We start from the raw sequence: 14,796 nt of genomic DNA on the forward strand, positions 1-14,796 counted from the left end.
AGCCCAGCATTGGGCTCCCTGCTGAGCAGGGACCCTGCTTCTCTCCTGCCTGCCATTCCCCATGCTTGTGCTTGCTCTCTCCCCCCTCCCTTTTTCTCTTTTTGCTAAATAAATAAATTTAAAAACAAACAAACAAAAAAACCTCTGGACGGAAACACTGGTTGATTCCACACCTCATGATATTCTACTTCCAGATACCACTTCCCATCAAGGAATGTTCTTGGTGCTCCTTTCCAGAAGGACCAGACATCTAGCTTCCAGAGGCGGCAACTCTCATTTCTGCTATGCTCTAGAGAACAGGCAGGTGCTCTAGAGGACACCAGAAGTTACTAACCAGGGGAGCTCCTCACAGAATCCCCCAGCTAGATCAGTTGGTCCAACAGGTCCTGCCAGAATAATGTTGCCTTGGCTGAAACAGAAAGGTAAGCCAGTTCTTTAATATGGTACAGCTAAACACATCAGCCATCCACTGACATAGAAGAATCCTTTCATGGGAAAATATGGGAAGTAATACATGTGCATACTGTTTCTTTTTTTTTTTTTTTTTGTAAGATTTTATTATTTATTTGACAGAGAGAGATCACAAGTAGGCAGAGGCAGGCAGAGAGAGAGGAGGAAGCAGGCTCCCTGCTGAGCAGAGAGTCCAATGTGGGACTCTATCCCAGGACCCTGAGATCATGACCTGAGCTGAAGGCAGTGGCTTAACCCACTGAGCCACCCAGGCACCCTGCATACTGTTTCTAATTCAGGGATTCCCAGCATTGGGGGAGTTTTACAATATCTTATACACTTCCCCTTTCCTTTCACTGCCCTGTCCCAAAAGTTTTGGGCGTGAGTTTAAGAAAAGTGAATTGGGATTTTGAGATATAACAGAAGATACCCTTAAGATGACCTAAAACCATAGCAAGAATTACTGAACTACTTACTGTCAGTTAAAACATTTTCTAAAGTAGTCCTCATGTAGAATTGGCATTTGGAAACCATAATAGGGGAGCACCTGGCTGGCTCTGACCGAAGATCATGCAACGCTAGATCTCAGGGTGGTGAGTTCGAACCCCATGTTGGGCATAGAGATTTTACTTAAGTAAATGAATAAATAAAAACGTAAAAAGAAAAAAGTAAAACAAAACAAAACAGTAGATTGAATTGAGATTTCCCAAAAAAATAAGCTTATTGAGCTCCATATCCAGATATTGGTATTTTATAATTATATAATGTAAGATTTGGGAAGCTCCCCTTCCCCGCTTCGACATTTACTTTTCTGATGGGATAGAAAGTGGTAAATAGCAAATAACCAAAAAAAGAATTAGGGAAGGACTCTAGGGCACTTCCCTCTCTTCCAAAGGATCCTCATCTCTATTCCATATTTCTTCCAAGCTGATAATGTTTTCAAATGTTCAAGACTTACCAAGTGAAACCCGAAACAGATAAAATCTTTAAAAGTCGCTGCTTTCTGTAATGCTTTATTTTTTCTACTTACATGGACTGAGTGTCTGTGGACCTGAACAGCCTTCTGCTAGGCATTGTGGGACAGGCTTCGAAGTGCCTTGCCCTCAAGGAATGTGCAGTTTGGTTGGAGGGATACAAAGTAGCACACATTTAAGTGCTAAATGAATGGAACATATGAGTGCTTTAGGCCATTCAGGAAATAGATGAATGGATTTGAAGTATTCTTAACAGATTTTAGTAGGCAGATGAAGGAGTAAGTTTTTCTAGATAAGGCAAATGGTATCAGTAGGAGCATAGAGACAGAGATTAATAAGTGGATGGGCTGGTAAATAAATAAAATTAAATAAGTGGGTATGCTGATATTTGCCAGTCAAAATGGTTTATGCTTGGGAGTAGTGGGAGTTAAGTTAGAGAAGATAGAGTGATTCCGATTATAGGCACCAGAAGGGAGTGGAAAGCTTGAGAAAAGGAGGGGCACAGAAAAAGTGGATTAGGGGGATTAATTTGTTGGTGGAATGTAGAATGGTTTTTGAAGGGAGGCAATCAAGGCTTGCCTCCACCAAAGGCAAGATTATGGAGGACAAAGGCTGCAAGTGACTAGACCGAGGGGGGAGGATGTACGAACTTTAAAGTCTGAGCTAGATGGAAAATATTGGTTTCACTAAGAGAAATAAATAAGAAGGGCTGGTTTGGATTGAACAACATGGATACTTGCTCCATTTAGGTTGTTGGCAGGACATGTGGGCTGTAACGTCCAAAGTACATAGTTGTTGCTGTATAAACTGACCAGGGCTGCAGTTTGTTCACTTTTGCTCCAAGTGGGGGCTGGGTTGGGGGTTATTAGAAAGCTTTGCACAGGGGCACCTGGGTGCCTCTGTTGGTTAAGCATCTGCCTTAGGCTCAGGTCATGATCCCAGTTCAGTGGGGAGTCTGCTTCTCCCTCTGTCTGCCCCTCCCCCAGTCATGCTCTCTTCCTTTCCTCTCACGCTCTCTTTCAAATCAATCAATCAATCAATCTCTCTCTCTCTCTCTTTTTAAAGGAAGGCTTTGAACATTCAGCTTTGTTCCTTTCAGGCACGAGGGGAGTACTTGCTCTCAGAGCATTCCCAGTCCTCAAAGGGCCCATGAAGTAGTCAGGAAGTATAATTTTAATAGAATTAGCTGAAAGATGAGCAAATGTCAGGTGGTGGTTTGGTAGTATGTCATTGCTGCTAACTTTGACATGCTAAGTGTGACATTATTAATAGCTTTTAATGCAGGGCTCAGAGGACTAACACTTAGCAAATTAGATTCCTTAGTTTTTACACTGCTCTTACATTTTGAGCTATATTACCTTGGGCAAACCATTTAACCTCTCTGTGCCTTGGCTTCCTGTCCATATAATAGAAATCTTATTGTGGCAGCATTCAAAAACATTTTGAAAGACACAGATAAAAAGAATTATAGGGTTCTCCCCTGTGACCCCCACTCCAAAGACAGTCTTTCAAAAAGTTCCTCCATTTTGTTGAATTCTTTCAATTGCTAAGTTAATTAGCATTTTTAAAAAATGCATTTACCAGTCCAGAGCTGAAAAATGTAGTCTATAGCTGCCTTTTTTTTTTTTTTTTTTTTTTAACCTTCTGGGCCTGCTTATTCTGCTAACCTCCTTTATTCAGTGGCCAGAGTCACTGGACTCTCATCTCTAGGCCCTGGATCTCTCCGAACCCATAATAGACTTTGAGTTCTGTATTAAATCTCTGGGATCTCAACACAAGGCAACTGCCATCAATGTGAAATTTGGTCTCAGTTCTAGGCATCAAGTTCTTTCTTTGCTTTTAAGTCTCCCTCTGTCAAATCTGGCCTTTGGATACTTGTCTTGTAGCCCTGAACCCAAGTCCTTGCCCTGCAAACTTGCCCAGCACATGACCTCAAGGACCTGGATTCTTTCATCATTCCTTTATTATAGGGAGAGGAATTCAGACCTTGAAGAAAGCACTGAACCTGGGGCTTTGCTATAAGCAGTACATTTTCTTAATTCTTGCCAGGATTTCCCAATTTTTGTCTGCTGCTGGACTGCCCAAGGTTGTGCTCCAGCTGCCCACTGACTTACAACACTTGCATTCTCTGTGTTGAACCAGCCTCCTGCTGGCTGCCTTCCTGGCTACCGCCCATTATTCCACACCCTCCAGATACTGTCTTCTGGCCGCTTGCTCATCATGCTAGCTGGTCTGCCTCCGATCCGTGATGTATCGAGATCTGGTCTCCACTTCTTCCAATCGACCTCACCCTTCTTACAGTTAATCCTTTTACATTAAACTAAAGCAGATATTTGCTGGTGTGGAAACTGAAGTGGTATTGGAATTTTATCCTTGTTTACATCTTTGTTTGTGTTGGAAGAGCTTGGGATCACTTCCAAAACCGGCTCAGAGAGCTTTCCTGTCTCTTCTAGGAGAAACAAATGAACACTTGACAATACTTGGTATTTAAGTCCAAGGCTCAAGGCCTTTATTTCAATTGTAAAATTACCTTATTAAACTTGATCGTGCTTTCAGGCATACTCATATATTTTAAAGTATATTTTGGCCAGTGTTCATTCGTGTCTCACAATGTGAAGGTGCTCAGAACTTGATGGCTTTGTGGTTATAAGGAAATAAAGTAATCAAGGCTGGGGGATAGTGTCCTGCAATGGTAGTTTCAACCTTTCCGGCACACTGGAATATTTCGAAGGGCTTGTTAAAACAGATTGCTGGGTCCCACACCCGAGCTTCTCTGGAGTGTTGCCTGAGAATTTGCATTTCTGACAGAGTTCTCAGACGATGTTGACACAATTGCTCCTGGGATTATACTTGGAGAATGACTGGTCATAACGTTTAAACGGGCCAGGTAACCAAAAGCTGGTAACCAAAAGCTGCGGGGCAGTGTTGATCAGTTCCAAATTCTTGTCTGAACGGATAAGGTGGAGGGTGCAGAGAAATAAGCTTCTAATTCCTGTCGGTGCAGTTAGAACAACTGATGGCTGCGGAGGTCTTCTCGACCACGATTACGGAGGAGAACGTGGACAATCACTTACTTTCTTTGCACGTCGGCTTCCTCACCCATAAAATAATAGCCTCTACGCTGCCGCGACCTGAGAGCTGTACAGGTCAAATGAAATGGGTAGGAAAATGTTTGAACTCTAGAGTGGGATGGCACCAGGAGGTATTACAATGGTTTTTCAATACTCTTCTTAAAACAGCACCAGTTTTTTGGCTTTCTTGCTTTTTCATTAATTACAGCAGTTTTAACCCAGGAATATCGAATACTTTTATTGCTATAATAAACTCAAACTTAGGGGGAAAAATTCATTCAATGAGATCAGACATGCCTTATAAACTTTACAAAGAACCAGAAATGATTCCCAGTGTAGAGCGGTAAAAAAGAGAACTGCGCGCCCCTATCGTGACTTGGGGTGGAGTCACAGTTAATCTTTCATCGCCGTTTAGATTGGTCCACTTATAAAAATGGCTACGTTACGGCACGTTAAAATATAAAATCACCGTGTACAGTGATAAATCTGTCTACCCCATCCTGTTCCATCGCTTGAAATTTCTATTAATTTATCTGCCTTTGGAAGTAGTACATCCTTCCAACCCTGGCGTGGCTATTTTTCTCACCCGAGGGCCTCCAGCTCGCGCCAAGGGCCAACACAGTTCTTGCTCACATCGGGCGCATTTGTGACTTTTCATTAGTCACCAGCTGTATAGAATTCTCCCGGGCCTTTAATAAGCATCGCAGATACTAGCCTCACTGTTCCCAGGTGTTCCATAAACATCATAAAACGTCGGCCAGGATGCTGACGAGGTTCTAGAGACAGGGTTTGGGAGAGTGAAGGCTCGCGTTGGGGACCGGTCCACGCACCTGGCAGGGTGGTTCTCCCCGCGCAGAAAGGGGTGTCCCGGAGCCCGCCCCCGGGGCCCCGTCGGCGTCCGCGCGCGCTTCTCCCGGGCGCCGGCAGGAGGCGCCCGCGGTGGCCGAAGCGCCGCGCGCACCCGCGGGGAGCCGGCCCGGGGGGCGGAGGGAGAGGAGAGGAGGGGCTGGAGGGGGCGCGGCTTGCTCCGGGTCCCTCCCGGGCGCCGGGCCTCCCAGTCCGCCGGGTCCGAGGCTGGTGGCCGGCGGGGGTCGCGGCGACGGCGGCGGCGGCGGCGCTGGCGGGCCGCGGGCGCGGGGGCCTGGCTCTGGCTCCGGGTGTTGGGAGACAAGATGGCGGCGGCGCTGTGGAGGCTGGTCTCCTCCTCTTCTCCGCTCTCCTCCGCCCCGCCGCTCGCCGCCTCCTCGGTCTCCTCCTCCTCCTCCTCGTTAGCTGCCTCCTCCTCCTCCTGCAGCAGCCCTAGCGACCGCCGGAGCGCCGGCCCGCTCTCCGGGAGCTCCGGAGGGGGATAGACGGGGCAGCTGCGGGCTCCGGCGACCGAGGCCGAGCTGGGGCCGGGGCGGGGACGGCGGCGGCGGCGGCGGCGGCGGCGCCGGGTGGGGATGGGGTCGCAGACGCTGCAGATCCTCCGGCAGGGGGTGTGGGCCGCGCTCAGCGGGGGCTGGTACTACGACCCGCACCAGGCCACCTTCGTGAACGCGCTGCACCTCTACCTGTGGCTCTTTCTGCTCGGCCTGCCCTTCACCCTCTACATGGTGAGTGTGGGGGCGGGGAGGAGGGTGGCCCCTTCCCGCTTCCCCTCGTCGGGGACCCGGCAGCGCTGGCGTTCCCGAGTCCGGCGGGTGCTCGCGCCTCCCGGGCTCCCGGCCGGGGTCGCGCCCTCTCCTCTCCCCGGCGCGCGCCCGCCGCCCCCTCGGGGCCCGCCGCCCCACTGGCTGTGGTGCTCCCCTCCCCCACCGAGTCCCCACTGTCTCCTCTTTAGGGTGTCCCCTGTGGCGGTGATGACAGGAGGGACGAAGCAGCAGCAGCAGCAGCCCCCACCTGGCTCCCCCGTGTGCCCCACCCTTTTACGGGGAAATAGTAGCCTTCTGGGCCCGGCCTTAGGGGGTCCTGAACCTGTAGCCCCTCCAGCCTGTCCCCCCGGGAGGGAAGCCCAATTAGGGCTCCCTGCCCTCCACGTTTTGTGGCAGGCGCTGAGCACTCTGTCCTGAGGGACGCCGCATTCATCCTTGGCACGCGTGCTTATTTGCGCTCCGTTCCCCGGGCGCCCGGGCACCCCTTGGGCACCCCTTGGGCACTCCCTTCACCCGAGGCGGTTCGCTCTGCTCTGCACCTCGCCTCTAATCCGCGTGCGGGGGCCCTCGGAGCGGGAGGGGAACGCGCGCGGCTCTGTTGGGAACGTGATTGTGGGGCGGCCGGCTCGGACTCCAGAGTGGATCGTGGTGGACAACCCGGCTCCTAACCTCCCTGCCTCTAAAAATCATTGTTTTTGCTTACCACGGGTTCTTTTCTGTCCAGCTCTGTGGTCACTGGCTGCTGTGTTTCCAGGCCAGCCTCGGTAGGGGTGGGGGGAGGGAGCGGGGGAGATACGGGGAATCTGGCTGGCATTTCAGATTTGTTTGGATTCGTTCAAGGCCGTTTACTGATAGGGAAAAGGAAGTACTGCCTGTTGCTGAAGTCAGTGCGATCAGCTTCTCAGAATGATCTAGGTTGTTACGCTGTATTTTCGCTGGAAGTTGTACGCGCATTTTTTTTTTTTTTAACACATTAGGTTAGGGTGGGGCATGAGGGCAACTCGTGGAAGAGAGATGATACTTAAACTTCAGTTATTTATTTATTTATTTTTTTAAGGTTCAGTTAAGTTTTTAAAGTAACCGGAAGGCAGGACAGGGTGAAAACGTTTTATTTTAGAATTCCTTTTAGTATCTGTCTGTTAACTTTGTGGCTCTTCCTCGAGCTGTATAGTACGAGTGCTGGATTAGAAAGTCTGGGAGTACGCCTAAGAAGTGCTAAAGAGAGGATACCAGTTCTTCCCTAAGTGAAGCTCCTTTTCACTGATTGGCAGGAAAAGTGCCAGCTTGGGGGAAGATGTGCGAAATTTCACATTCTCAGGCGGATTTTAGTTTTTCATTAAACTTGTTTTGAAGGGACTTATGCGGGAGGTAAAAAAAAAAAAAAAAAGGATTAAAAAATGCTGATGACTGATGACTTATTTTTTTAGGGGACTTGTTCAGTCTTGTCCCATTCTGAAAATTTATCATGATCATGAAGTGTTATAATTTTCAATTAATTCTGGCTTAGGGGGTTCTGTTTGCACTGCTCTACCTTCCAGGAATATGACATCATTAAGGAACAGGTTAATTACTTCGGGTGTAAGAATCCTCAGGCTGTCACAGAGCTTTCATAGCAGATTTCTCTTCTATCCAGGAGAATTGTAAATTTAAAACTGAAACTGGTACTTGAGATGTGAGGATTAGTTGCTGTGTTGCTGTGTGCTGTGTAATGTTTCCTTGTAAGCACGTGAACTGTGTTAGCGGCTAAGTCTTTGTGTAATTAGCAAACATTACTAAAGGAAATTAGAGCAAATAGAAAGCAATACATTGAGTTTACCCTTTCATTTTGGGAGTTTATTCAGTTAAATTTAATTCACAAGCATTTGAGTGTCTACTGTGTGTTGGGCAGTTTGCTAGGTTCTGGGGAAATTGCTTTACTGACTTTATTGTCTTGTTAATGGCAAGCCTGCTTTTTCCTAATCTTTTTTTTTTTTTTAAAGATTTTATTTATTAATTTGACAGAGAGAAATCACAAGTAGATGGAGAGGCAGCCAGAGAGAGAGAGAGATAGGGAAGCAGGCTCCCTGCCAAGCAGAGAGCCCGATGCGAGACCCGATCCCAGGACCCTGAGATCATGACCCGAGCCGGAGGCAGCGGCTTAACCCACCGAGCCACCCAGGCGCCCTTTTCCTAATTTTTTAAAATATCTCCTTGGTTCATCTTTCTCTCTTTTCACATCCGGTTCATCAAATCTTGTGGGTTCTCTCTTCAAAACGTAACTCAAGCCCAGTTAATCATCGTCATCACTCACTTGGTTCAGGCTACCATTCTGGCTCCCCTGGATTATTGCAGGGTTTTAATGAGGTTCACTGCTTTTATTCTTTTTTTTTTTTAAGATTTTATTTATTTATTTGACAGACAGAGATCACAAGTAGGCAGAGAGGCAGGCAGAGAGAGGAGAAAGCAGGCTCCCTGCTTGAGCAGAGAGCCCGATGAGGGGTTCGATCCCAGGACCCTGAGACCATGACCTGAGCCGAAGGCAGAGGCTTTAACCCACTGAGCCACCCAGGCACCCCCACTGCTTTTATTCTTTATTCTCTCTTCTTGTTACAGAAATCTGAGTGATTCTTTATTTTTTTTTTTAAAGATTTTATTTATTTGACAGATCACAAGTAGGCAGAGAGGCAGACAGAGAGAGAGGAAGGGAAGCAGGCTCTCTGCTGAGCAGAGAGCCCGATGTGGGGCTTATCCCAGGACCCTGGGATCATGACCTGAGCTGAAGGCAGGGGCTTTAACCCACTGAGCCACCCAGGTGCTTCTTCCTGAGTGATTCTTTAAAACGTGAATCAGATCATGGCACTCTTCTGCTCTCAGAGCCTGCCCTCCCATGTGTCTCTATTATGCCCCACCCCTTTGCCTTCTTAGAATTTTTCCCACATAATAACTAATATTCCTGCCTCAGGGCTTTTGCGCTTGCCTCCCTCCAACCCCCTGTGACTCCTACCCTCCAGATATCTGTGTGACTTGCTCCACTTACTCAGAATTCAGTTATATTTGAAGCTCTCCCTGATAACTCTATGTAACATAGCAACCTTCCAGCTCCTACAGTATTTTCTAGCCTTCCTTCCCTCCTTTTTTTTATTTTTTAATATCTTTTATCACTAATTGATACATGTTAGTATCTCCTATCTCATTGGAGTATTAGCTTTGAGGAGGACAGAGACTTGACTTTGTTCACTGCTGTGTTGTCAGGACCTAGATCAGTGCCAGGCACGTAGTAATCACGCAGATATTGAATGATCAGAAGTGTACAAGACACAGCTGCCTTCAAGGAACTTGAAGTCTATCTAGCTTGGGCGTAAGGAACAATTTACAAGCATTAGAACTGTTGTGAAAAGGTAAGTACAGAGTGACCTTGAATTTATAGTCAGGATTGATTCTAGTCAGGGGCAGTCAGCAAAGATGATTTGTCAACATTTTCATTTATTTTATTTATTCATCTGAGATTTTATTTATTCATCAGAGAGAGAGAGAGAGAGTGCGCATGTGAGGCAGGGGGAGGGACAGACTGAGAAGCATACTTTCTCCTGAGCAGGGAGCTGGGCATAGGGCTTGATCCCAGGACCTGGTTCATGACCTGGACCCAAGGCAGAGGCTTAACTGACTAAGCCACCTCGGTATTCCAATTTGTCAGCATATTCAGAAACATTACTAGTTCTGCTGTATTAAGGCAGATGGTTGAACGTATACACTTGAAGCAAAATCCAGCATTCTATGTAAAAATAAAATCTGACAGTTATAGATTATTTGTATGTTCTTCCAATAATAATTATCAAGGATAGTGCCTAGAAAGTGAATAGGTTCTGTATCCCAAACGCTGTGTTCTCATTTTACTGATGAGGACACCTGAGGTCAGTCAGCCCCAGGGGTCAGGCAGATAAAGAGCTGGGATTTATAAGGGCTTTTGTAGCCATTGTATAGCCACTGTCTAGGTAGTTTTTGTTTTTTCTTTTTTAATTTTTAATTATTTTTTACTTTTAAAGACTTTCTTTATTTGAGAGAGAGAGAGTGTGAACATGTGTGTGGGAGAGCATAAACCCGGGGTGGGGGGGCTGGGGTAAGGCAGCGCAGAGAGGGAAAGGGAGAAGCAGGCCTCCTGCTGAGCAGGGAACCCTACTTGGGGCACGATCCCAGGAGCCCAGGACCTGAGCCGAAGGGAGGTACCCAACCAGCTGAGGCACCCAGGTACCCCTGTTTGTTTTTTTAAATGAAAGACCCAAAGTCTATGAAGACGTAGTGTGTTAAATTAGGTAGAGTCTCAGGACTTTCTGTATAGAAGTAAAACACTTTTGCTATTATTAGCTTTTTTGGATACTTTGAAATGTAGAATTTATAGTTTCTGCAATTATAAATCATTAAGCAGTGAAAATGGAGAAGTAATTTTTCCTTCTTTCACTGCCCCTTCTGTTTCTCTTAAGGCACTTACCCCATTTGCTCTTGCTGTACATACAGTTGGCCCTTGAACAACATGAGAGTTAAGGGCACCAACCCCCACTCAGTTGAAAATCCACGTGTAACTTTTGACTTCCCCCACCCCCTAAGACTTGACTACTAACAGCCTACAGTTGACCCTAAGCCTTACTGGTTACATAGTCAAGTAACATATTTTGTATGTTATATGTATTATTATATAGGTATATATATATAAGGTATAATTAATAAGGTAAGCTAGAGAAAAGAGTGCTAAAATCATAAGAGAAATTCCATTTATAGTACTGTGTTGTATTTATCTGCATGTCAGTGGACCCATGTACTTCAAGCAGGTGTTGTTCAAGGGTCAACTGTAATCATTTTTGCACATGACATGTGACAGATGGTGAGCTTTGTAGTCATGAGCTTTGTGGCTTCTTTGTGTTGTGGAAAGCAGATTGTAATTGGTGTTATCTTGATTTGTGAATTTTGTCTCTTACTGATTGTAAGTCCTTCGGGTATGACTCTCTACCTTTCTGAACCTTGATTTACTCATTGTGAGGTATTTCATGTGTATTTTGCAAGCAAATATTTATGAAATAAAAAATTATTCACCTTCAGAGTGGCCTTTAGTAAATGCCATTTTTTGAAAGAATGGCCAATTAGAACCGTGTTACCTCTATAATGCTGTATGACTGGAGGACATTAGATAACTTTTGATTTATTGGTCAAACCATTATCTTACTGCTTATTGTTTTCTTCTCCAAAGAGCTATATCCTTAGGTGATGAACTATATAACATTAAAATCTGTTTACATAAGTGGTTCTTAGACTCCATTTGATGTCAGAATCGCTTGAACATGTTAAAGAAGAGCTTGTGCGTGTGGTCATTCTGATCCAGAGTATCTGGAGGGTGGCCCGTTTGTTTGTATTTTATAGACATCCAGGCCAGTTTAAAAAACCTGATTGATACGCCCCTAAGTTCCATCCTCTGACCTAAATCCAGCTGCCTACTCATCATATCCTCTTGGCTGTCCTGCGGGCATCTCAGAGATACCATGTCTAAATTGGTCTTGAGTCCCTGCTAACCCTTCCGACACCACCACGACCAACTTGTTTTCTTCATCTGTCATCTTAGTTAATGGCACCATGGCATTGTGTATGTAGTTGCTCATACTGTCTCCCTCCCCCTTGAGTTATGAGCAAATCTTACCAGTTCTACTGCCAGAGTATCTCAGACCTTCCTTCCACTTCCAAGTTCACACTGTTTATCTTTTTCTTTTGTCTGTCTACTAAAGCCTCGATGACACTGATTCTGCCGTTGTCTGCAGTGTGTCCCGTAGATACATCACTGGACTTTCGGTTACTTCAGCCTACGGGGCCCATCTTCCTTCAGGGCCTTTGCCCGTGCTGTGACTCCTGAAGGGATACTCTAACCTCTGCTCTTTGCAGAGCTGGCTGCTGCTTGGTCGTTAGGGCTGGGCTTCGATATCCTCTCCTCAGAGAGGTCTGACCTAATAACCATAAGCAAGTTCTCCTCTCTTTTCCGTCATTCCACCCTGTAACTTGCTTTCATGGTTTTAACCATAAACACGTACTTACATCTTTGTTCACTTATTTGCTGTCTCTAATACCTCTCCCCCACCAGTGCCTTGTACATTCTGTGACGCTTGGCATCATGTGATCTCGCGGGCATTGTGTATCCAGTGTCTGTCCTCATGCTTAGCTGCTAGAAGCTATGACTAAATATTTGTTAAAGGAATTTTTTATGATATATGTGAACCTTCTTTAGACTTATTAACATAACTGATAGAGAATATTTGGGGATGGGGAATTATTGTGGTAGGCCATATTGTATGGTGGAGTTATATCTCACCTGGGGGTTGGGTTCAGTATCAGTGTGCATGACAAAAATCAAATATAGAATTATTGAAAAATCAAGTGTAGAATAACTCTTGAAAAGCCCTTAAATCACTCAGAGTGTAGCATATATGTTTTTTTTTTGTATATGCAACTTCATAAACATATATACACACATACATATAGTAATATATACTGTATAAATCTATGGAGAGATTATATTAAAAAACTAAATTATCCATATCAAATTTATGAATATTTCAATTTTTCTTCTAGATTATTCTATTGTATTTTCTGTAGATGATGTTTATCATCTATAGAATGTTAAACCCTTTATTCAGAAGGATTTTTCTGAGGCCCTCATGTCATTTTTTTTTGCAAAGATTTAAAAATATTTTAAATATGTAAACAAGATTTTGTTATGATGAGTATAGGACTAAAACAGCTTATGTTTCCTAAAATGTTTTAGGTAAATTATTGTATTATAAGTTAACAATTAAATGGGATTATTTATAAGTATCTTCTATGTCCTTTAGGAAAAAATTTGATGAATAGTTGGTGGTCTGTTTTGACCTATATCCTGTGCCTTTTCATACCTAACATACAGTTAGTATTAAGGTATATGCAATTGTTTCCATAATTGGCTATGACATTTAAAAAAAGATTTTATTTATTTATTTGACAGAGAGAGATCTCAGGTAGGCAGAGAGGCAGGCAGAGAGAGGGGGAAGCAGCCTCCCCACTGAGAAGAGAGCCTGACACAGGGCTTGATCCCAGGACCCTGAGATCATCACCTAAGCTGAAGGTAGAGGCTTTAACCTACTGAGCCACCCAGGTGCCCCTGGCTATAACATTTTTATAACTCTTGTCTCTTTATTATGTCACCTATAATAAATTAAGAATACATTGTGCAAAGAGAGTTTACAAATGAAGTTCCCAAGAAAGCAGCCATATTTGTCATCTTGTAGAAATGCTTGTGAATTTACAAAAATGGCTATTGATTGCTAAAATCTTTTAGTGTCTTGTTAAAGATGGAATATTTTCTACCTTTTGAGAAATTACTCCCAGTTGTTAAATCATTTGGTAATTGAAGAACTAGGAATGTTTCTATTCCTTTTCCTGCCTTCAAATACATATATTTAACCACATAGTTTGCTGAAAGTTAAATTTTTCCAGTATTTTACTGAAAGTTAAAATTTTCCAGTATTTTATTTTATTCATTTGTTTTTAAAAGATTTTATTTATTTATTTATTTGACAGAGGAAGAGAGAGGCAGGCAGAGAGAGAGGGGGAAGCAGGCTCCCTGCTGAGCGGAGAGCCTGATGCGGGGCTTCATCCCAGGACCCCGAGATCATGATGCAAGCTGAAGGCAGAGGCCCCACCCACTGAGGCACCCAGGCGCCCCTCCAGTATTTTCTTATGAGAATTTCAGACATAGAGAAGAGTTGAGAGAATTTTACCCACCACCTGGCTCCTATCTTTTTTAAAATTACATGTTGTGTGTCTTTGTATCCCTCTATGTATTAAGACCTATTTTAAAAGAGGGATGCTTGCGAAGTAAGTTGTAGACACCATTATAGATCACCCTAAACATTTCAGCGTGCATATCATTAGCTAGAGTTCTAATAGGCACAAATCCTAGTAAACCATTGGATGAATTTTGAATTTTGATAAATGCATGCACCTGTGTAGTACGACTTATGTTGTTGAACATTTATGTCAGCCCAGAAACTTCCTGCTTGCTTTTCCCAGTCAACTCACCCCTATTCTGAATTTTTTCCCCATCGTAGATTAGTTTATCCTATCTAGAACTTCATTTAAATGGAGTCATTTAGCATTACCTTTGTGTAAGCCTTTTTCATTCAGCATAATGTTTTTGAGATTTATTCAGGTCGTATATATCAGTAATTTGTTCCTTTTTTACTGATGAGCAGTGTTCTTTTGTATGAACGTATTAGAGTTTATTCATCTTTATCTAGTCTCCTGTAGAGAGGACCTTCTTTCACTTTTTGGCTTTATGTAAAAGGTGTCACCCCATCATGAGGGTAGGTTTTATGAGGACTCAAAAGAAACTGGAAAACTTTATTAATTATTAAAAGTATCTTCTCTCCCCAAATAAGAACATGTTTTAATTTAAAATGAATTAATGATAATTGTATACTTTATCCTCTCATTTCAATTTTTGTGCTCCTTAATAGTGTACTTCTCTTTGCTTAGTATTTAGATTTTTCCATCAGTGTAGTAGAATCTTTGTTCAATTGTATATGTATGTGTGTGTGTGTGTGTATTATATTATATATTATATATATACTCGTGGGTTTTTTTGCTAACTCCGAAATTACAGGTAAGTAAAAAGAA

The 14,796-nt window shown here is 44.0% G+C and overlaps 1 protein-coding gene across 12 annotated transcripts in view; it reads left to right on the forward strand.

Annotated features, from left to right (window-relative positions):
• Positions 1 to 5,797: 5,797 nt before the first annotated feature.
• Positions 5,798 to 14,796, forward strand: part of PCNX1 (pecanex 1) — a 159,729-nt gene continuing 150,730 nt past the window's right edge. For all 12 annotated transcript variants that reach the window (XM_082733350.1, XM_082733343.1, XM_082733351.1 and 9 more), the window contains exon 1: positions 5,798 to 6,090. In XM_082733350.1, the coding sequence (XP_082589476.1) occupies positions 5,938 to 6,090 (153 nt within the window). In that variant the 5' untranslated portion in view covers positions 5,798 to 5,937. The remainder of the gene's footprint in view (positions 6,091 to 14,796) is intronic.

The sequence above is a fragment of the Mustela nivalis genome (assembly GCF_964662115.1).
Source record: "Mustela nivalis genome assembly, chromosome: 6".
In the NCBI taxonomy this organism is placed as follows: domain Eukaryota; kingdom Metazoa; phylum Chordata; class Mammalia; order Carnivora; family Mustelidae; genus Mustela; species Mustela nivalis.